At 58.7% G+C, this 23,792-nt stretch overlaps 2 protein-coding genes across 2 annotated transcripts; both read left to right on the forward strand.

Annotated features, from left to right (window-relative positions):
• Positions 1-325: 325 nt before the first annotated feature.
• Positions 326-2,315, forward strand: LOC141476414 (protein cornichon homolog 2; the record flags this gene model as incomplete). The annotated part of the gene is made up of 3 exons (XM_074165091.1): positions 326-449; positions 1,588-1,731; positions 2,288-2,315. Coding segments are annotated over 3 exons (296 nt in total), but the record flags the coding sequence as incomplete, so codon positions are not given.
• Positions 2,316-17,884: 15,569 nt separating this feature from the next.
• On the forward strand, positions 17,885-20,782 carry LOC141476395 (olfactory receptor 14J1-like). Its single transcript, XM_074165072.1, has 3 exons — positions 17,885-17,926; positions 19,526-19,574; positions 19,761-20,782. The coding sequence occupies exons 1-3, from the start codon at positions 17,885-17,887 to the stop codon at positions 20,780-20,782; spliced, it is 1,113 nt and encodes a 370-aa protein (XP_074021173.1).
• The last annotated feature ends 3,010 nt before the right edge of the window (positions 20,783-23,792 follow it).

Here is a 23,792-nt window from a genome sequence, read left to right on the forward strand (position 1 = left end):
GGCGCCAACAGGGGAGACCTTCGGGGGCGGGGCCTAATGGGGGCGGGGCCTAATGGGGGCGGGGCCCGGGGGGCATGTTCTGGTTGGGTAGATGAGCCGCAGGTGGGGTCTGAGGGGGCGGGGCCTGGGGTGGAGGGGGCGTGTCCAGGGAAGGGGGCGTGTCCGGGGAAGGGGGCGTGTCCGGAGGGACCAGGGGCAGAGGGGGCGTGTCCTGGGGCGGAGGGGGCGGGGCTGGAGGGGCCAAAGGGGGCGTGTCCTGGGGCGGGGCCAGAGGGGGCATGGCCTGGGCCAAATGGGGCGTGTCCGGGGGCGTGTCCTGACACAGGGCGCCCCCAGCTGGTGGTACCCGAGTACTGCATCCACGGGCTCTTCTGCCTCATGTTCCTCTGCGCCGCCGAGTGGGTGACACTGGGCCTCAACCTGCCCCTGCTGCTCTACCACCTCTGGAGGTGGGGACACGGGGGGGGGACATGGGGACACCGGGGGGGGGGACACGGGGACCTGCCCCTGCTGCTCTACCCCCTCTGGAGGTGGGGACACGGGGGGGGGGGACATGGGGACACCGGGGGGGGACACGGGGACCTGCCCCTGCTGCTCTACCGCCTCTGGAGGTGGGGATGGGGGGGGCATGGGAGGGGACATGGGGACATGGAGGGGGGGGGGACACACATGGGAACCTGCCACCACTGATGTGTCACCTGTGGTCACATAGGTAGGGAGGAGGGTGACGGGGGGGTCCCAGCCAAGGGGGGTGTCCCCGTGTGAGGTGTCCCCCTGTCCCCAGCATGATTCTGTCCCCACCCCCCACTGCCACCTCCTTTGTCCCCCTGCCCCCCCCATGTCCCCCATGTCCCCCCACCCCCTTCATGTCCCTGGGACCCCCCATGTCCCCCTACACCCCCGATGTCCCCATGCCCCCCCCGTCCCCATGCCCCCTGTCCCCCATGTCCCTTCCACGTCCCCACCCCCCCATGTCTCCCCACCTCCCACGTCCCCACACCCCCCTCCATGTCCCCATGCCCCCCCATTCCCCTCCATGTCCCCGTGACCCCATATTCTCTCATGTTGCCCCCATGTCTACATGTCCCCCCATGTCCCAATGCCCCCCACACCCCTATGCCCCTCTCATGTCTCTATGCCCCTCCCATGTCCCCATGTCCCCCCCATGCCCCTACACCCCCCCACATCCCCATCCCCCCTGACCCCCCCATGTCCCCACCCCCCCATCCCCGTGCCACTCTCATGTCCCCACCTCCCCATGTCCCCATGCCCCTCTCATATCCCCATGCCCCCCCATGTCCCCATGCACCCCCACATCCCCGTGCCTCCCCATGTCCCCCAATGTCCCTACGCCCACCACATCCCCATGTCCCCCCATACCCCCCCATGTCCCATGCCCCCCCCACGTCCCCATGCCCCCCTACATCCCTATGCCTCCCTGTCCCCATGTCCCCCCCCGTCCCCATGCCCCCCCATCCTCATGTCCCTATGCCCCCCCACATCCCAATCGTCCCCACACCCCCCCATGTCCCTGTGACCCTTCCACGTTCCCGTGCCCCCCCCACATGTCCCCATGTCCCCCCCCAGGTACTTCCACCGCCCGGCTGATGGCTCCGAGGGGCTCTTCGACGCCGTCTCCATCATGGACGCCGACATTCTGGGCTACTGCCAGAAGGAGGCCTGGTGCAAGCTGGCCTTCTACCTCCTCTCCTTCTTCTACTACCTGTACAGGTGCCACTGGCGGCACTGGGAGGCATGGGGAGGGGACTGGGAGGCACTGGAAGGAGACTGGGGGCACTGGAGGGAAGTGGGAAGCACTGGAGTGGGCCTGGGAGGGGAGTGGGGAGACTGGGATGGCACTGGGATGGGATTGTGAGGGGTAGGAAGGGACTGGGAGGTACTGGGATGGCACTGGGAGGCACTGGGAGGGGACTGAGAGGCACTGGGAGGGAAATGGGAGGCACTGCAGTGGGCCTGGGAGGGGTCTGGGAGGGGAGTAGGGGGACTGGGATGGGATTGGGATGGTACTGGGAGGGGAGGGAGGGGACTGAGAGGCACTGGGATGGCACTGGGATGGCACTGGGATGACACTGGGATGGAAGTGTGGGGACTGGGATGGGACTGGGAGTCACTGGGAGGGGATTAGGGGCACTGGGAGGGCACTGGGAGGGGACTGGCAGGCAATGGAATGGCACTGGGGGCCACTGGGATGGGACTGGGGGGGGCACTGCGGGGCACTGGGCGATACTGGGAGGCACTGGAAGCACCGTGGTGCCCCTCTCCCCAGTATGGTCTACACACTGGTGAGCTTCTGAGGGGGCTGCCCCCCACCCGCCGCTGCCTGGACGCCTGGGCCCCCCCCTGGATGCCTGGGCCCCCCCCCGGATGCCTGGGCCCCCCCCCGGACGCCTGGGTCCACTCTGAGCTGCCGCAATGACCCCAGTTTGGGGAGCGGGGAAGGGGGGGGGGCACTGGGACCCCTCCCTGGGAAGAAGGAAGGGGTTGAGGGGGGGCCTTCCAGTCTGGCCCAGTGGCCTCCCAGTTTGTCCCAGTCCAGCCCCTGCTGGGTTTCCGTGTCGGCCGAATCGTCCCGTCGTGGCTCAATAAAGACAAATGGCACCAGTGACCTGCTGGGGTGGAACTGGGAGCACTGGGAGGGGGAGGGGAAACACCGGGAACAGGGGGAGTTGGAGCACAGGGAAAGGAAGGGGAGCACTAGGACATGAGGAAGGGAGCACTGGGAGCACTGGGAGCAGTGGGGCTGGTTTCCCAGCCGGCACTGGGAGCACTGGGGGCACTGGGAGGGGGAGGGGGGAGCACTGGAAGCAGTGGGGCTGGTTTCCCAGCCGGCACTGGGAGCACTGGAGAGGGGAGGGGAGCACTGGGAGGGCACTGGGAGCACTGGGGCTGGTTTCCCAGCCGGCACTGGGAGCACTGGGAGGGCAGTGGGAGCACCCGGACGCCTGCGTTCCCTCTCGTACTGGGTGTGGAGGGGGGTGAGGGGGTTGTGGGGGAGTTGGGGGGGGGATGGGGGGGGTGGGGGCGGGGTGGGGGGGGTAGGGGGGGGTGTGGGGGGGGTGGGGTTGTCCTGAGCCGCCCCCACGGCTGGGTCCCCGCCCGGACGCTGGGTCCCTGGGTGGGGCCCTTGGCCGGGGTCGGGGGGTGTGGTGCGGGGGGGGGCGGGAAGAGGGGGATGGGGGGGTGTGGTGCGGGGGGGGGAGCGGGGGGGGCCGGGTGGGCGGGAAGGGGGGGGCCGGGACGTCCCGGACGCCTGGGTCCCCTCCACATCGTCCCCGGGTGCGCGAGGAAGAGCAGGAGGAGGAGGAGGAGGAGGAGGAGGGGGGGGAGGATGCTGGTGGCGCTGGTGGCCCTGGTGGCCGCGGGGGCGGTGGCCGCGGGGCCCCCCTGTCCCCTGGGCTTCGGGCCGGTGGCGGCCGGTGGCTGCGGGGACAGGGACGAGTGTCGCACCCGCATCTGCCACCACATGTGCCTCAACCACCACGGGGGCTTCGCCTGTCACTGCCACCCCGGCTACGTCCTGCAGCCCGACGGGGCCGCCTGCCGCCCCCGCCGCCGCTCGCACCAGGCCTTGCACGAGGCCTCGCACCAGGGCTCGCACGAGGGCTGGCGGCGGGGGCCACGGCGGAGGAAGAGGCCGCCGGGGGGTTGGCGGCCCCCCGGGCTGCGGTGGGACGAGGGGCGGCGGGCGGTGGGGCGAGGAGGGACGCAGGAGGGTTCGCACGAGGGCTCGCACCAGGACGCACGCCGAGGCGGGCAGAGGGACTCGCAACCCGGTTGGCAGCAGGGTTTGCTGCGGGAGTTGAAGCCGGACGGGCACCAGGGCTTGCATGAGGACTTGCACCAGGATTTGCACCAGGATCTGCCACCAGGCAGGCACCGGGGCTTGCACGAGGACTCGCACGAGGATTTGCACCAAGGAAGGCAGCCGGAGTTGCAGCCAGCACTGCAGCAGGGTTTGCACAGGGACTCACACCAGGATTTGCACGAGGATTTACAGCAGGATCTGCGACCAGGGAGGCGCCAGGCTTTGCACGAGGATTTGGAAGAAGATTTGCACGAGGGTTCACATCGAGGAAGACAGCGGGCGGGGCAGCCAGCATGGCAGCAGGGTTTGCACGGGGACACGCGTAAGGATTTGCACCAGGATTCGAGGCTGGACGGGCACCAGGGCTTGCATGAGGATTTGCACGAGGATTTGCACGAGGACTTGCACCGAGACAGCGCTCAGGATTTGCGCCCGCTTTGGCACCAGCGTTTGCACGAGGACTCCCATGGGGACTCCCACGAGGATTTGCACGAGGATTCACCCCGCTCACCGCTGGCCCCCCCTGCGTACGGTGACTCCCGCCCTGACCCTGCCCACCCTTATGGGGACGAGGACCCCGACACCTATGGGGACCCCTATACGGACCTGGAGGACCCCGAGGCCTATGGGGACCCCTACACGGGCCCCCCCCACCCCTATAGGGACGAGGACCCCGACATGGGGCTGTGGGACCCTGAGGCGGAGCCCTGGGACCCCGACATCTATGGGGACCCCTATATGGACCCCTATGGGGATGAGGACCCCGCAAGGGGGCCCTGGGACCCCTATACTCCCCCCCCGGACCCCTATGAGGACCCCGAGCCCGGGAGCCTCCGGAGGGGCAGGGACCCCCAAACCAGGCCCTGGGACCCCTATGGCGACCCCCATATGGACCCCTATAGGGTCCAAGACCCCTACAGGGATGGGGACCCCCAGAATGAGCCCGGGGACCCCTATAGAGCCTCAGAGCCCGAGACTGAGCCCTGGGACCCCCAGAGGACCTGGGACCCCCAGTCTGATCCCAGGGACCCCTATGGATTTGAGGACCCCCAGACCCATCCCAGAGACCCCTATAGACTTGGGGACCCCCAGCCTGACCCCGGGGACCCCTATAGATTTGGGGACCTCCAGCCCCATCCCAGGGACCCCTATAGAGTTGGGGACCCCCAGCTCCATCCCAGGGACCCCTATAGACCTGGGGACCCTGAGACTGACCCCAGGGACCCCTATAGACTTGGGGACCCCCAGTCTGACCCCAGGGACCCCTATAGAGTTGGGGACCCCCAGTCCAACCCCAGGGACCCCTATAGACTCGGGGACCCTCAATCTGAGCCCAGGGCCCCCTATAGATTTGGGGACACCCAGACTGACCCCAGAGACCCCTATAGGGTTGGAGACCCCCAGCCCGACCACCGGGACCCCTATAGATTTGAGGATCCTGAGACTGACCCCAGGGACCCCTATAGGTTTGGGGACCCCCAGCCTCACCCCAGGGACCCCTATAGATTTGGGGACTCCCAGCCCGACCACAGGGACCCCTATAGATTTGGGGACCCCCAGCCCCATCCCAGGGACCCCTATAGGGTTGGGGACCCCCAGTCTGACCCCAGGGACCCCTATAGAGCCAGCCTTCCCCCAAAGCCCTATAGGGACCCCCAAACTGCCCCCTCGATCCCCCAGGACACCCCTAGTCCCCCCCCCAGGAATGGAGACCCCTTAACTGCCCCCCCAGCTGCCCCTCCTAAATCCCAGTTGCCCCCAGTTGCCTCCCCCACTGCCCCCCACATCCCCAGAGCCTCCCCAGTTGCCTCAGTTACTACCCCCAGGGTCAACAACCCCCCAGTTGCCCCCCCAGTTGCCCCCCTAGACTCCAGAGCCCCCCCAATTGACCCAGTAACCCCCCTAGTTTCCCCCACCAGGGCCAAGGATCTTGTCCCCCCAGTTGCTCCAGTTACCCCCCCAGTTGCCCCCCCCAAAGCTCAGGATGCCCCAGTTACTCCACTAAACCCCAGAGCCCCCCCCCTTGCCACAGTTATTCCTCCAGTTGCCCCAGTTATCACCCCAGTTGCCCCCCTCCAAGCCAAAGACTCCCCAGTTGTTCCAGTTACGCGGCCAGTTGCCCCCCCAAAGGCTAAGGACTCCCCAGTTGCCCCCCCAGTTACGCCCCCAGTTGCCCCCCTGCAAGCCAAAGACCCCCCAGTTGTTCCAGTTACGTGGCCAGTTGCCCCCCCAAAGGCTAAGGACTCCCCAGTTGCCCCCCCAGTTACGCCCCCAGTTGCCCCCCTGCAAGCCAAAGACCCTCCAGTTGTTCCAGTTACGCGGCCAGTTGCCCCCCCAAAGGCTAAGGACTCCCCAGTTGCCCCCCCAGTTACGCCCCCAGTTGCCCCCCTGCAAGCCAAAGACCCCCCAGTTGTTCCAGTTACGCGGCCAGTTGCCCCCCCAAAGGCTAAGGACTCCCCAGTTGCCCCCCCAGTTACGCCCCCAGTTGCCCTCCCCCAAGCCAAAGACCCCCCAGTTGTTTCAGTTACACGGCCAGTTGCCCCCCCAAAAGCTAAGGACACCTCAGTTGCTCTCCTATCCTCCCTACCCCCCAGAGCCTCCCCAGTCGCCCCAGTTATGCCCCCATTTGCCCCCCCACAAACCAAGGACCCCCCAGTTGCTCCAGTTACTTCCCCAGTTAACCCCCCCAAAGCCAAAGACCCCCCAGTTGCCACCCCAATGGCCAGAGTCCCCCCAGTTGCCCCCCCGCGAGCCAAGGACCCCCCAGTTGCCCCTCCAGTTACACCCCCAGTTAACCCCCCCAAAGCCAAGGACCCCCCAGTTATGCCCCCAGTTACACTCCCTCGAGCCAAGGACCAGTTGCTGGTCCCAGTTACGCCCCCAGTTAACTTCTCCAAAGCCAAAGACCCCCCAGTTGCCACCCCAACACCCAGAGTCCCTCCAATTGCCCCCCCCCAAGCCAAGGACCCTCCAGTTGCCCCTCCAGTTACACCCCCAGTTAACCTCCCCAAAGCCAAAGACCCCCCAGCTGTCCCCCCAATTACACCCTCTCAAGCCAAGGACCCCCCAGTTGCCCCCCCAGTTACACTCCCAGTTAGCGCCCCCAAAGCCAAGGATCCCCCAGTTGCCCCCCGGGCTCCTCCTGCCCCCTGGACATCTAGGTCCCTTCGGGGGGGTCTGCTGGTGGCACTGCCTGTGGCACTGGGAGGCGTACTGGTGGTACTGGGAGCACTGGGGGGGCTGAGGCGGCACCCCCGGATGCCCCTCCCAAGACCCCGTGGGTGAGGGTGCTGGGTGGGGGGGGTGCGGGAACTGGGAGGGAGCCCCCCCCCAAACGGGGAGACCAAACTGAGAAGACATCCACAAACTGGGACTGCTAGCTCCAAACTGGGACTGGGACCCTTCCCAAACTGGGATGGAAGGATCAGACTGGGATCCTCCCCATCCTGACCCCCCCCCCAGCCCCCCACCCCAAACTGAGAGAGACCCACCCACCTGGGAGTTCAAACTGGGACAGGACACGCAAATTGGGACCGGGACCCCTCACAAACTGGGAAAGGACTCCAAACTGGGATTGCCCCCTCCCCCTCTCAACCTACAGGTCTCCCCCCCTCCCCCCCATTCCAACACCCCTCCCCAAACTGGGAGGGACCCCACCCAAACTGGGAGTCCAAACTGGGAAAGAACCACCAAACTGGGACTGTTGGCCCTAAACTGGGACTGGGACCTCTCTCAAACTGGGAGAGGACCCCGAACTGGGATTGGCCCCCCCTTCTCTCCCCCCGTTGGGTGGGGGAGGGGCAGGAGTCGAGGGCAATAAAGGGCCGGCGCTGAACCCCCCCCGGACGCCTGGGTCCCTTCAGACTGGGGGGGGGGGGTACCACTGGGAGGGGGGAGGGGAGGCACCCGGACACCTGGGTCCCTTTTTCGGGGGGGGGGGGGGCGGGGGGAGATCTGGATCCTTGTTTTGGCGGGGGGAGAGGTGCTCCCGGACGCCTGGGTCCCCTGCTGGCTCCCTCCCCCCCCGCCCCTCCCCCCTCCAGCTGTTGAGCGATCCCAGATGTGGGGGGTGGGGGGGGGGGAGGGTGCGGCCCTGGTGAGTCACGATCGCGCTCGGACGCCCGGGTCCCCTGGAGGGGGGGCGGGGGGGGTGGGGAGCAGGAACGCCCGCACTCCTGGGTCCCGGGGGGGGCGAGGAGGGGAGGGGTATGACGTCAGGGTCTGAGAGAGATGGGGGGGGGGGGGGCAGGAGAGCAGGGAGGGGGTCCCCTGGAGGGGGGAGAAGGGGTGGGGGGGGCGTGGAGGGCGTGGCCTGTACAAGGCATGAGCATGATGTGTGTGTGTGGCATGTGCATGGCGTGTCCATGGCGTGTCCACGAACTATCCATGGTGTGTGTGGGGTGTATACATGGAATTAGCATGAGGTGTGCATGACGTGTGCATGGTGAGCATGACACGTGGATGGCGTGTACCTGATGTGTACATGGCATGTGCACGAGGTATGCATGGTGTGTGTGGGTTGGATACATGGAATTAACATGACATGTGCATGGCGTGTCCATGGTGTGTCCACAGGGTGTCCATGGTGTTTGTGGGGTGGATACATGGAATTAGCATGACGTGTCTGTGGTGTGTCCATGGCATGTGCGTGAGGTAACCGTGGTGTGTGCAGGGTGCACACCACCGTGAGCATGACGTGTGCGTGGTGTGTGCATAGAAGGCATGAGCACGGGTTGTTCATGGTGTGTCCATGGCATGAGCACGGGTTGTTCATGGTGTGTCCATGGCGTGAGCACGGTGTGTCCATGCCATGAGCACATTGTGTCCATGGTGTGAACATGGCGTGTCCATGGCGTGTGCCCTCCCCAACCGCTGACCGGGCGGTGGGGGCTGGGCCCAGAGGAGGCCCCAGTGCAGCTGCTGAGACCAGTGACGGGGACGGGGTTGGCCCCAAGGAAGGAGCTGGTGACTCCAGGACCCCTGGGCCTCTGTGGCCCCTTCCATGTTGCCCAACACGTTGCCCAGCATCCTCCTGGAGAAGAAGAACCACCTCCTTTGTTGGCCCAACTTCTTCCAGGGTGGGCAGAGCCGAGTCCAGCCTCGTCACTCTCAGGTCCCATGGGCAGTGGCCGTCTGGAACCCTCTGAGATGTCCCACCATCCTGCTGAGCTGTTTCTGGCTTCCTCGGTGGGTGGCTTTGTCCTGGCTCTCAATCTCCAGTTCTGAAAGCCGGGCTTGTGGTCCCAAGGTTGTCAACCATCGCTTCGGTGACAGTGCACCTCCTTCACCCCTTCTTCACTCCTTGACTTTGGGGTCCATTGACCGTGGCTGGTCCTCCTTGGCTGTGGTTGGTCCTGCTTGGCTCCTTCTCACCGACCATGGTGGGTCCTCCTCGGCTCTTTCTCACTGACCATGGTGGGTCCTCCTTGGCTCTTTCTCACTGGCCATGGTCTTCTAAGCCCACCCTCTTCCAGATCTCCCAGCAGCAGGAGCTGGGCAGAAGGCCCCAGGCCTGCCAGGGGTGTGGGAGGGGGACACAGGGGTCACCTGTGGAGTTCCGGGTTCTGGTTTGGACAAGGAGTTGAAGGGGGTGTTTGGGCAGGGGAGAGGTTAGTGATTGGGTCGGGGTTGGGTTAGCTTAGGGTTAGGGTCAGGGTTGGGTTAGTTTAAGGTTAGGGTTGGGTGAGGGTAAGTTTAAGGTCAGGGTTAGGGTTAGGTTAGTTTAAGGTCAGGGTTAGGTTAGGGTTGGGTTAGTTTAAGGTCAGGATTAAGTTAGGGTTAGGGTTAGTGACAGGGTCAGGGTGAGGTTGGTTTAAGGTTAAGGTTGGGTCAGTTTAAGGTTAGGGTTATGTTAGTTTAAAGGTAAGGTCAGGTTAGTTTAAGGTTGGGTGAGGTTAGTGTTAAGGTTAGGGTGAGGGTAGTGATAGGGTCAGGATGAGGTTAGTTTAAGGTTAGGGTAGGGTTAGTTTAAGGTCAGGGTTAGGATTACAGTTAGGGTGGGGTGAGGGTAAGTTTAAGGTCAGGGTTAGGGTTAGTTTAACCTTTGGACTGGGTTAGTTTAAGGTTAGGGTTGGGTTAGTGATAGGATCAGGGTGAGGTTACTTTGAGGTTAAGGTTGGGTTAGTTTAAGGTTAGGGTTAAGGTTAGGATTAGGTTACTTTAAGATCAGGGTGAGGTTTGTTTAACCTTAGGGTTAGGGTAGATTAAAGTTAAGGTTACTGTTAGTTTATGGTTAGGTTTAGTTTAAGGTTAGGATTTGGGTTAGGGTTAGTTTAGGTTAGGGTTAGGGTTATGGTTGGGACAGTTTAAGGTTAGGGTTGGGTGAGGGTTAAGGTTAGGGTTAGAGGTTAGGGTTATGGGTTAGGGTTAGTGTTAGGGTTAGGTTTAAGTTAGGGTTAGGGTTAGGTTTAAGTTACGGTTAGGATTAAGTTTAGTTTAGGGTTGGGTTCTGAGTTAGAGTTATGGTTAGGGTTAGGGTTAAGTTTTGTTTAGGGTTGGGTTCTGGGTTAGGGTTTGGGTTAGGGTTAGCTTTAAGTTAGGGCTAGGGTTAGAGGTTAGGGTTAGGGTTTAGAGTTAGGGTTATGGGTTAGGGTTTGTGTTAGGGTTAGGGTTAGAGTTTAGGGTTAGGGTTTGGTTTAGGGTTAGGGTTAGGGTTTGGTTTAGGGTTAGGGTTAGGGATAAGTTTAGTTTAGGGTTTGGTTCTGGGTTAGGGTTATTTATTTAAGTTACTTTGTCCCTGAGGTCAGCCCCATCCTGCTGTTTGCCTTCATGTTGTGCTGCTGCGTATTGTTCTGGCCGGGTGAAGCTCCTCCATCCCTCTTCATGTGGTATCTAACGTCCCACTGCAGTCCCTCTCCATTTGCGTCCTCCCAGAGCATATCTGGAATCTCTGGAGATATTAAAAAATGAATTAAATAAAAATTGATTAATTCCTTCCAGTTTTCCTGTCCTGCCTTGTCATAGCTGAATGTTCCCTCGCTGGGTGACACCACGTCTGGGTCATCCAGATGATGACCCGTGATGACTTGGGTGAAATCCCCAAGGTTTTAGGCAAACGGAAGAGGCTGCGATATTGCTGGCTGGTTGTTGCTGGATTTGGCACGTTCTAAGCGAATATTTGATTCAGTTTCTGGGACCGACTCGTAACGATGATGGGAAAATGCATCGTCCCCCCCCGGACTCCAACCATCTTCTATTGTGTGGGACAAAGTCACCCCTCAGAGACACCGGGGACACAATTACTCACACACTGAACACACTGCACACACTTCTCACACATTGCACCCCCACTGCTCACACACTGCTCACACTACACACTGCTCACACACTGCACACACTGCTCACACTACACACACTGCTCACACACTGCTCACACTGCTCACACACTGCACACACTACACACACTGCTCACACACTGCTCACACTGCTCACACTACACACACTGCACACACACTGCTCACACACTGCTCACACTGCTCACACTACACACTGCACACACACTGCTCACACACTGCTCACACTGCTCACACTACACACTGCACACACACTGCTCACACTGCTCACACACTGCTCACACTGCTCACACTACACACTGCACACACACTGCTCACACTGCACACACTGCTCACACTGCTCACACACTGCTCACACTGCTCACACTACACACTGCACACACACTGCTCACACACTGCTCACACTACACACTGCACACACACTGCTCACACTGCTCACACTACACACACTGCTCACACACTGCTCACACTGCTCACACTACACACTGCACACACACTGCTCACACTGCTCACACTACACACACTGCTCACACACTGCTCACACTGCTCACACACTGCACACACTACACACACTGCTCACACACTGCTCACACTGCTCACACTACACACTGCACACACACTGCTCACACACTGCTCACACTGCTCACACTACACACTGCACACACACTGCTCACACTGCTCACACACTGCTCACACTGCTCACACTACACACTGCACACACACTGCTCACACACTGCTCACACTGCTCACACTACACACTGCACACACACTGCTCACACTGCTCACACTACACACACTGCTCACACACTGCTCACACACTGCTCACACTGCTCACACTACACACTGCACACACACTGCTCACACTGCTCACACTACACACACTGCTCACACACTGCTCACACTGCTCACACACTGCTCACACTGCTCACACTACACACTGCACACACACTGCTCACACTGCTCACACTGCTCACACACTGCTCACACTGCTCACACTACACACTGCACACACACTGCTCACACTGCTCACACACTGCTCACACTGCTCACACTACACACTGCACACACACTGCTCACACTACACACACTGCTCACACACTGCTCACACTGCTCACACTACACACTGCACACACACTGCTCACACTGCTCACACTACACACACTGCTCACACACTGCTCACACTGCTCACACACTGCACACACTACACACACTGCTCACACACTGCTCACACTGCTCACACTACACACTGCACACACACTGCTCACACTGCTCACACTGCTCACACACTGCTCACACTGCTCACACTACACACTGCACACACACTGCTCACACTGCTCACACTGCTCACACACTGCTCACACTGCTCACACTACACACACACTGCTCACACTACACACACTGCTCACACACTGCTCACACTGCTCACACTACACACTGCACACACACTGCTCACACTGCTCACACACTGCTCACACTGCTCACACTACACACTGCACACACACTGCTCACACTACACACACTGCTCACACACTGCTCACACTGCTCACACTACACACTGCACACACACTGCTCACACTACACACACTGCTCACACACTGCTCACACACTGCTCACACTACACACACTGCTCACACTGCTCACACTACACACACTGCTCACACTACACAGTGCTCACACTGCTCATGCTGCACGCACACTGCTCACACTACACACACTGCACACACTGGTCACGCTGCACGCACACTGCTCACACACTGCAAACACACTGTGCACACACTGCTTACACTACACACACTGCTCACACTACACACACTGCACACACACTGCTCACACTGCTCATGCTGCACGCACACTGCTCACACTACACACACTGCACACACTGCAAACACACCGTGCACACACTGCTCACACTACACACACTGCTCACACTGCACGCACACTGTGCACACACTGCTCACACTACACACTGCTCACACTACACACACTGCTCACGCTGCACGCACACTGCTCACACACTGCAAACACACTGTGCACACAATGTTCACACATTGCTCACAAACTGTGCACCACTGCACACACAATGCTCACACACTGCTCACACAATGTAAACACACTGCTCACACACTGCACATGCACTACACAGAGCTCACTGCAAACACACTGCTCACAATTTGCTCATACACTGCACACACACTGCAGATGCACGTCCCTGCACTGGGGTGGGGGCTATGGGCACACCCCTTTACTATCTCAGGGCCTCCAAAATTGTCCTAGAAGACAAAATTTCGCCAGGGGATCCCAAAACTTCCCCAGAGACATTAGAAATTGCACAAACAACCCCAAAATTTCTTCTGGGTCACCCAAAACTGCCCCAGGGAAGCCTAAATTTGCCCCAGGGGACACTACCTTTGCCCCAAGAGAGCTCCAGACCCACGCCAGGAACCCTTTTCCTCTGAGGCCTTGCCCCTTGGTCCCCCCCAACTCGTCGGCACCCCAGAGGTGCTGCTGCATCTTCCACCCAGCAGCTGCCAGCCCTCTGATGTCACAGGTGACACACGATGACATGTAATGACAGTTGGGGTGGAGAGGGTCACGGGTCCGGCCACGAGACTATAAAACGTGTCGGGATTGCTCCCACATTGAAGGACCCAGGAGGGAAAAGTGGGGCTTGTTCTCGCACTCTGTGGAAACTGCTTTCGTCGCCTCCCAAACCCGGGTGTTTCACACTTTCCCGGCAGCTTCATCCTCAAAACCACCTTTTTTCACTCTCAGAAGGACCGGACTCAAAAATAGCCAACGTCTGGGGTTTGCTACCACTCTGAAGGTGCCAGGAGGAAAAAGTGGTGCTTGTTCTCATACTCTGTGGGAACTGCCTTCATCACCCCTCAAACCTGGGTGTTTCACACTTTCCTGGGGACTTCATCCTCAAAACCACCTTTTTTCACTCTCCCTAGGGCCAGGCTCAATAATATCAAAAGTCCAGAGTTTGCTACCACCCCGAAGGTGTCAGGGGAGTAAAAGTGGTACTTGGTCTCACTCTCCCTGGGAACAGCTTTCATCACCCCATCGTTACTATAGTCACTCGAACCGAAATCCAAATTACACTCTCATAAAGACAGTTTTGGGGCTATCCCTTACATTTTCCTTCCCTTACTCCACCTGAGGCCTCACCTTCAGGTCTCTCAAGCCAGAAGTGATACGCACTTGGTGAATTAACACCCCGGGTCAACAGAGATTTGACACAAGCCAATATCATATAAAAAATAATGATGGCAATGACTCCCATAGTCCCAGACAATGACAGTCCCAGACATAGTCCCAGTGACAATCCCGATCTGTGGAACAGCTCATTCCACCACGCTGGTTCCATCCCTTTTCTCAATTCGCAGCCAGCCTTTGCCACACCTTGTATCTGGTCCAGTTGTTCGTCAAGATCTTGAGCCACATTTGGTTTATGAACACAACAAGTATCATTTACTGAGTCGAAATACCCACACACTCCATTTTCGGGCAGCAACAGCAGATTTATCCAGCAGTAGCAGATCTCATCCCAGCCTATTTCGCAATGTCATTCCTGACGTTGACTGTAGCGGTTCATTTAATTTGTCCAGTCCAACCCCAGTGGCATCAACCAAGGCTCCAGTTTGTCCCCTAAGGCTATACAGCATATATAGGGGTTATAACCTTAACCCTAACCCTATCCAGCGATTCTGGAAAGCCATTATCTGGGGCATAAAGATGGATTCCAAAGTCCATCCAACTACCGTTCCTGTGGTCGGATGCTGCCAAAGGTCTCTGCTTCCTGTTTGACCTGTCCCCATAGGACCCACCCACCACAAGGCGTGAGCCTTTGATTGTCCTGCTCATCTCTTGGCCACTTTCTCAAGGTGCCATGAACATCTGGGCCCTGCCAGCCGTAAGGGGGTTACTTCCATCTCCGTGACATTCCAAAGCTGATGGAGAATGGCCTCGCTGTGACAACGGCTGGCACTCTCAGGTCCCTTGGATGTTGCACCTCCTGGCCCATAGACTGGGAAAGGCACCCTGTAGGGTGCTGCACCTGGGGAGGAGTAACCCCATGCACCAGTACAGGTTGGGGCTGGCCTGCCGGAGAGCAGCTCTGTGGAAAAAGACCTGGGATTCCTGGTGGACAACAGGATGACCATGAGCCAGCAATGTGCCCTTGTGGCCAAGAAGGCCAATGGCATCCTGGGGTGCATCAAGAAGAGCCAGCAGGTGGCCAGCAGGTTGAGGGAGGTCATCCTCCCCCTCTGCTCTGCCCTGGGGAGGCCCCATCTGGAGCACTGGGTCTAGTTCTGGCCTCCCCAGTTCAAGAAGGACAGGGAACTGCTGGAGAGGGTACAGCAAAGGGCTACCAAGATGATGAGGGGCCTAGAACATCTCTCTTACGAGGAAAGTCTGAGGGACTTGGGTCTGTTTAGTCTGGAGAAGAGAAGGCTGAGGGGGGAATCTGATCAACGCCTATAAATACTTAAATGGTGGGTGTCAGGAAGATGGGGCCAGTCTTTTTTCAGTGGTGCCCAGTGACAGGACAAGAGGGAACGGGCACAAACGTGAACATACAAAGTTGCATCTAAACATGAGGAGGAACTTCTTTACTGCGAGGGTGGCAGAGCCCTGGAACAGGCTGCCCAGAGAGGTGGTGGAGTCTCCTTCTCTGGAGACATTCAAAACCCATCTGGACACCTTCCTGTCCAGCCTGCTCTGGGTGGACCTGCTTTGGCAGGGGGTTGGAGGAGATGGTCTCCAGAGGTCCCTTCCAATACCATATCATTCTGTGATTCTGTGACCCCTGACCTGACCCATAGCCACTGCTGGCTCTTCTCCTTGGGAGTCCTGCCTCGAGTCACCAAGGCGTGGGACACCTTGCTGGGGAAGGCTGTGGTAAAGAGAACGTGGAGAATCTCAGCTCTATCTACATCTGCTCTCAAATCTAGCAGTGACCGCACATTATCTTTGGTTCTTTAGTTGGTCCCATAATAGTAAATGTGCACAATGATGCCCTTGAATTGCCTTTCCAGGTTGGACTGACTTTCAGTCTGGACTATTGCTGTTCCTGGAAGATGCTGGTCTGGACGACCAGCTGTATTCAGCTCTCCACCACGCCTGGGCAGTTTATTCCATCAGTGCCACAGCTCTGTCTCCAACGGGAAGAGTTCCAGCTCGTCCTGTCCCTGCTGAGGGCTTTGCCGCACATTTGGGCTGAAGCATAGAATGATCGAATGGTTTGGGTTGGAAGGGACCTTAAAGATCATCTAGTCCCACCCCCTGCCCTGCCCTGGGGACACCTCCCACCACACCAGGTTGCTCCAAGCCCCGTCCAACCTGGCCTTGAACCCCTCCAGGGATGGGGCAGCCACAGCTTCTCTGGGCAACCTGGGCCAGGCTCTCACCACCCTCACAGCAAAGAAGTTCTTTCCCAGATCTCATCTCAATCTCCCCTCTTTCAGGTTAAAACTGTTCCCCCTCATCCCATGGCTCCCCTCACTGATCAAGAGTCCTTCCCCAGCTTTCCTGGAGCCCCTTGAGGGACTGGAAGGGGCTCCAAGGTCTCCCCGGAGCCTTCTCTTCTCCAGGCTGAACCCCCCCAACTCTCTCAGCCTGTCCTCACAGCAGAGGGGCTCCAGCTCTCGCAGCATCTCCGTGGGCTCCTCTGGACCCGCTCCAACAGGTCCATGTCCTTCCTGTGCTGAGGACTAAAAGCTGGACACAGGGCTCCAGGGGGGGTCTCCCCAGAGCGGCAGAATCCCTCCCCCCCCTCCCTCGCCCTGCTGGCCACGCTGCTGGGGATGCCGCCCAGGATGCGGTTGGCTTTCCGGGCTGCCAGCGCACAGTGATGGGTCATGTTGAGTTTCTCAGCCACCAACATCCCCATGTCCTTCTCCTCAGGGCTGCTCTCCAGCCATTCTCCTCCCAGCCGGTATTTATACCTGGATCACACATTCCACACCAGCCCCCCAGGAGTGGAACCAGGCAAGCTCACAGTTGCCCTAACATTTCCAAAATCCTGTGTGTGTGCAAAGCTTTGCTTCAGAGCAGAGACATGGCACGGAGAAAACCCAGCTGAATGTCTTTCCTGCCCTACGACCACCAGAAGACGTAATTCACTAAACTGAAGACATCCCCCCAGCTTGGATAAAAGAGCTCCCGCTGCTTTCCTCTTCCTGGTGTCCTGCCTAATGACAGGACAAGGAAAGGGAACGCTCACGCCAAACTCTTTTCCTAAAAGGAGAAATGACACCGCTGGAAATTAGTGTCTCTCCCCAGCTGAGGGAGGAAACATCAGGGATTCCTTCAGCCTGTTTCACAGCAGGTTCCCCTGGAGCCCTGAGGACACCTGGAGGGAGCCCAGAGGGGGCAGAGAAAGTGCCACCTTGGGCTGGTCCCCTGCTGCTGAGCTGGGCCGGGCTCCTGGGACGGAGGGAGCTCCTGGCCACGGGGCAGCGCGGCAGAGAGACAGCTCTGCCCAGGAGCAGGGCTGGGGGCACTGCCTGCAGGCAGCGAGGGGAGAGGTTAAAGGCTGTCTGGGGTGGGAGGAAGGTGAGAGCTCACCGGAGGGGAACTCTTCACAGCCCTTGACTGGGTAAGTCTCTGGGTTCCAGGCAGTGAAGCTGCAGTTGCTGAAGGGATTTCCAGAAGGCAGAACATGACATAGTATATGGAGTCTTTCCAGAGGACTCTCCTCTGCTTTAGAGGAGAAGGATGTGCTGCAGAGCAGGGATTCCCAGTTACACCAGGACAGGGCATGAGGACTCAGTTTGCCCAGAGACGGCTGCAGGGGGTGAAGGTGGGTGTGCAGCCAGGGGTGCCCAGGGCTGTCCTTCAGAGCAGGGTCCCTGCACCCCAGGGGGCTGTGTGCTGGGGCAGGGACTCTGCCGCCAGGGTCAGCTCAGCCTGCCTGGGGAGCTCCCCACGGCAGTGTGGGGAGAAGCTGTGGCTGGAAGAAACCCCTCCTGGCAAAGCAGGGTCCTTCTGCTGCCGAGAGTGTGCCGCCTGGGGCAGGTTTGCTGCAGTTCCAGCTCAGCCTCGGGCATCACCTTGGGGACATTCAAGAAGAACATCAAGGTAGCATTTTCCGGAAAGGTAACAGGGCTTTGCTTTGAGTTTTCCACCTTTGGTGGGCTGGGTGGGCAGCGGGAGATGGGCATTTATTTCCCTGCTCTGGAGGAGGCACTGAGCCCCCAGTTCTAGTAGGGACCTGGCCAAGCTGCTCCTGAGCCCCTGCACTCCCAGAGATGCCCCTGGGCAGTGCCCGGCTGCCAGGAGGGGTCTGCAGGGCAGAGCTGGGCACCCAGCGGGTGGGACGGGGTCTGTGAGCACAGACAGGGAGGAGACCTGGGCACAGAGAAACAGCCCCCGGCAGGGACTTCTCCAGGAAGCAGAGACACAGGAGAGGGAGCTGCTCCCAAAAGTGCCGTGGGAGGGGGGGCCGGGCGCTGCAGATGCCTCCCCTGGAGCAAGCCCCAGGTCTCTTCTGCCACCCAGCAGAGCCTTCCCTTCCAAAGCCATGGGGTCCATGGCTTGAGTAACCTCCTGAGCCCATGGAACCCTGTTGAGAAGAAACTCCGAGTACCCATTTGTTTGTCCCTGAACTGCCTCCACTAACAGGAAGATTGGGAATTTCTCCATTTCCCCCCTCCTGTTCACACTGCCTTTGTTCCCAGCTGAGCTGGGAGTCTGGGTCCAGCAGAGGCCCCGGAGATGCTGGGAGGGCTGGAGCCCCTCTGCTGCGAGGACAGGCTGAGAGAGCTGGGGGGATTCAGCCTGGAGAAGAGAATTCGGGGCAATGCTGTTTGCAGGGCTCAGGGAGCCAGTTTTCCATTCAGAACATACGCTCTTGAGGACATTCAGTGATTTCCCTGCCGGGGGTGTGTGTGCTGTGCTGCAGGCTGTCCTCCAGAAGGGCACAGCTCTCCGGTTGCATCTCTCTGTTGCCCAGCAGCCCCCCGGTGCCAAGGCCATGGAGGTGCTGCTGGAAGGCTGTGTGCGAGCGGCCGGAATGGGCCCTCCAGGTCCCTGGCTGGGAGTGGAGAGCTGAGGTATCCCTCAGGAAGGATGAGGCAGTAGGAAGAGCTTGGAGATCTGCACTTGGAAATGGGATTCACCCACTCTCAATGTTGTCCAGGTCCTTCTCAGGGGAACATCTGGGCGCGCTGGCCCTCCAGCTCCGAGGTGGCAGCCGAGGGCAGCTGAGAACAGGGCTGGTGGAGACACTGGCTGTCCTCACTCCACACACAGGGACAGTCCCGTTGCCTCACAGGACCCACAAGGGCTTCTCCTGGAGAGAAGCAGAAATGGCAAGGATTTCTGCCTTAAAAATAACGCTCACTGTGGCGGGGCAAGAAGAAACAAATAAACCCAAATCTCCACAGCTCTGCTCTTGCAGAGTGTCACCTTTGGGAGTGACAAAGCTGATAATCCCTCTAATGCCACAGGTGGGTTTTAGCTGTTATGACTCCCGGTTCCTGTATCTCTATTGCTGTAGGGCAGGACTGACTCCTCCAGAACCCACCGCGGAGCCCTCTGCTCCTCGGGGGATCCTCAGCCAGCACCCACCAGACTTCAGCCAAAGGTCTTTCTGAAAGGGGAGAGGTGACCTGGGGGGTTTCCATGACAACCAGAATACGTTTTGCTCATAGACATCTACCTGAACTTGTCACAGACTTTTCCTCTTACAACAGGTCCCCATGCCCCGAGGCAGCAAATGTCCAATGGCAGCTCCATCACTGTGTTCCTCCTCCTGGCATTCGCAGACACACGGGAACTGCAGCTCTTGCACTTCTGGCTCTTCCTGGGCATCTACCTGGCTGCCCTCCTGGGAAACGGCCTCATCATCACTGCCATCGCCTGTGACCACCGCCTCCACACCCCCATGTACTTCTTCCTTCTCAACCTCTCCCTCCTCGACCTGGGCTCCATCTCCACCACTGTCCCCAAATCCATGGCCAGTTCCCTCTGGAACACCACGGCCATCTCCCACACGGGATGTGCTGTCCAACTCTTTTTCTTTCTCTTCCTGATGTCAGCAGAGTTTTCTCTTCTCACCATCATGGCCTACGACCGCTACGTTGCCATCTGCAAACCCCTGCACTACGGGACCCTCCTGGGCAGCAGAGCTTGTGTCCACATGGCAGCTGCTGCCTGGGGCACTGGGTTTCTCGACGCTCTCCTGCACACAGTCAATACATTTTCCCTACCCCTCTGCCAGGGCAATGCCCTGGACCAGTTCTTCTGTGAGATCCCCCAGATCCTCAAGCTCTCCTGCTCAGGCTCCTACCTCAGGGATGTTGGGGTTGTTGTCGTTAGTGTCTGTTTAGCATTTGGTTGTTTTGTTTTCATCGTGCTGTCCTATGTGCAGATCTTCAGGGCCGTGCTGAGGATCCCCTCTGAGCAGGGACGGCACAAAGCCTTTTCCACGTGCCTCCCTCACCTGGCCGTGGTCTCTCTGGTTGTCACCACGGGCATGTTTGCCTACCTGAAGCCGCCCTCCATCTCCTCCCCATCCCTAGACCTGGTGGTGGCTGTGCTGTACTCGGTGGTTCCTCCGGCAGTGAACCCCCTCATCTACAGCATGAGGAACCAGGAGCTCAAGGATGCCCTGAGGAAAACTATGACTCGGTGTTTTTCAAAAGCAATGAACTAGCCATCTTCATCTCCATAGCAGTCACAATGAATCTCACTACAGGCACAGCCTCTCGCACGTATTTTGGGGTGGTGGTGTTATACTTGCGAGAAAGTTGTTTACAAAAAAAATGTCTTTTTTCATACCATTTCTAACTTGGTCCTTGCCTGTCCTGTGTGACCCAGAGACTGTGTAAATGAGGCGCTGCGCTGAGTGCTTAAATAAAATAAAGGACACTCATTGACTTGGTTGTCTGAGATCTTTCCACCAGGACCTTCTCTGGAGCTGCGGGGGCAGTGGGGGTGTGTGGAGCTGAAGGGGAAAGGAGCCCCAGCACAGCCAGGGAGCACCAGTGCTTGGTCTCCACTGAGTTGTTCTGTCTTCACTTCCACACTCTCCTTTTGAGCCCTTGCACGAGTGTAAGGCCTGAGTGCTCTTGGAGCTTGGTCAGAGTCCTACAGTGTGGCTGTCATAGAATCATAGAATGGATTGGGTTGGAAGGGACCTTAAAGACCACCCAGTGCCACCCCCTGCCCTGCCCTGGGGACACCTCCCACCACACCAGGTTGCTCCAAGCCCCCTCCAGCCTGGCCTTGAACCCCTCCAGGGATGGGGCAGCCACAGCTTCTCTGGGCAACCTGGGCCAGGCTCTCACCACCCTCACAGCAAAGAATTTCTTTCCCAGATCTCATCTCAATCTCCCCTCTTTCAGGTTAAAACTGTTCCCCCTCATCCCATGGCTCCCCTCTCTGATCAAGAGTCCTTCCCCAGCTTTCCTGGAGCCCCTTGAGGGACTGGAAGGGGCTCTAAGGTCTCCCCGGAGCCTCCTCTTCTCCAGGCTGAACCCCCCCAACTCTCTCAGCCTGTCCTCACAGCAGAGGGGCTCCAGCCCTCCCAGCATCTCCGGGGCCTCCTCTGGACCAGCTCCAACAGGTCCATGTCCTTCCTGTGCTGAGGACTAAAAGCTGGACACAGGACTCCAGGGGGGGTCTCCCCAGCGCGGAGCAGAGGGACAGAATCCCTCCCCCCCTCCCTCGCCCTGCTGGCCACGCTGCTGGGGATGCAGGCCAGGATAGCGGGGTTTCTGGGCTGCCAGCGCACGTTGTTGGCTCGTGTGGAGCTTCTCAGCCACCAACACCCCCAAGTCCTTCTCCTCAGGGCTGCTCTCCAGCCGTTCTCCACCCAACCTGTATTTGTGCCTGGGATTGCCGTGACCCAGGGGCAGGACCTTGCACTTGTTGGGTTAGTATCTTGTGGGCCAGCAGGAGGCACATGGCTGCCAAGGTGTCCGTGAGGTCACTGCTGTCTCTGGAGGGGACAGGCCAACAGCAGGAATGTGGCTGGGAAAGGGGGCTGCCAGGTCACTTCTTTCTGCACTCGCTGGTAGGTCAGCCCTTGAGTCATGGCTGGGCAATTTTAGGCTCAGGTCGGGCAGTGTCTCTGACAGGCCAGCAGAAGGCATCTGGAGGGCAATAGGTTGTTTTTTTCAATTAGGTGAGGGAAAAGAAATCTCAATCAAAGCGGGGCATTGTGGTGCTAGAGGTCACCCACAGGGAGTCTGGATCAGCCCACGCCTCGGTGTTTCAACGAAAATCCAGCAAGGATGCAGAGACATCAGGGAAGATACAGAAATGCTGGGGTGAGAGCCCGGTGGGAAAGCAGGATGGACGCCAACAGACTGAGGGGAAAGGGATAAGGTGTGGGACGGTGTAGGACAACCTGCAGTAGAGACGTCACAGGGCTCTGGCGAGGCTGCAAGGCCCAACAGGACTGAGGTCTTTGTCCCCTTAGCTTAGGGCAGCTTCCTCTGCCACCGAGGCCTAAAAGGAGGAACTTTGTTTGGAGGCTCTGGACTTCATTCCTTCCTTTGCCCTGCTTGGGGAGGCCGGGAGGTGTTGCCCAGCCCTTGAACGCTTGGCCTTGCTCCCCCTCACACCCGATCACCCCAGGAAGGGCCCTGAGCCCCACCTGAGGGGCAGGAACTGCCTTCCCAGGGCCTGGCGGTCAGGGATTGGCCTTTCTGCTCCATCAAACAAACCGAGGGGTTCCTCAGCATCTGAGCTGCCTGCACAGCACCTTTGCCAACCTGCAATCATGGCCTCCTGTGATCTGCTCTAACGAGTCCCTGGGGAGGCTTGGCCAGTAACGGCCCTCAGTGGGGCCCATTAATGCTTCCAGGTGCTCTGAGTTTTTTTTCTCAGTTGGATTTCTTGAGCACTTTGTTTGCTCTTCTCTCAGGAACTGAGGTTCGTGGACTGAGGGGCAAATACACCGTGGGGCTCATTAAAATACAGAAAGCCCTAACGAGCTATGTCTCTTCCTGCAATTTTCTTCAAGCCTTCAAGACTTGTACACCTGATTGGAGTCATTTCACAGTGGAAGATTTCAAAGTGCACCTAAACCAACGATGTTTGATTGTAAAGGGTACATTTTACTACTTTTCCGTTTAGAGAAGAGGTGATGGCAGCATTCTGCTGTCGATATTGATGCAGAGGGTCTCCTCAGGAGGTCTGGAGGGGTAGAAAAAGCGGTCCCTTGAGGTCCACCACTGTCTGGACAACCTTGCTCCTCACTACTTCTGACACTAGCCGCCGGGGACTTACATCACTGTTCCTCGCATCAGACTGCTCCACTCAGGTCCGCAGCTGGAGGTTACAGCTCCACCAGCTCTCCTCGGGGAACTGGCCGCACCCGGCCACAGGAGGAGCTTTCCTATTTGTCACAAAAGAAAAGCAAAGCACAATAAAGTTCCATAAACAACACCACTCAGCAACTATCCGCTAAGTATGTGTCTTTCTACAAGGGCCAATCTTATGAGAACTGTATTAGATATAGATAGATTGATGGATAGATAGATGGGTGGGTAGATAGATGGATGGATGGATGGAGAGATAGAAAGAAAAAGATAGATATGAACATAACATAAAGTGTTGTGTAAAGGGAAGATTTGGCTACAGTAAGACAGACAAGCTTTTAGAACCTGCAGTTCACAGCGGCAGCAAAGGTTAGAGGTATTCATAGGGGCTACAAA

Source organism: Numenius arquata, chromosome 31 (assembly GCF_964106895.1).
Source record: "Numenius arquata chromosome 31, bNumArq3.hap1.1, whole genome shotgun sequence".
Taxonomy (NCBI): Eukaryota; Metazoa; Chordata; class Aves; order Charadriiformes; family Scolopacidae; genus Numenius; species Numenius arquata.

Coding starts and splice junctions, on each gene's coding strand:
- LOC141476395 (XM_074165072.1), top strand. CDS start 17,885: ATGAGGACTCAGTTTGCCCAGAGACGGCTGCAGGGGGTGAAG. Junction 17,927..19,525: donor GACGGCTGCAGGGGGTGAAG/GTGGGTGTGCAG, acceptor CTGCTCTTGCAG/AGTGTCACCTTTGGGAGTGA. Junction 19,575..19,760: donor TAATCCCTCTAATGCCACAG/GTGGGTTTTAGC, acceptor CATGACAACCAG/AATACGTTTTGCTCATAGAC.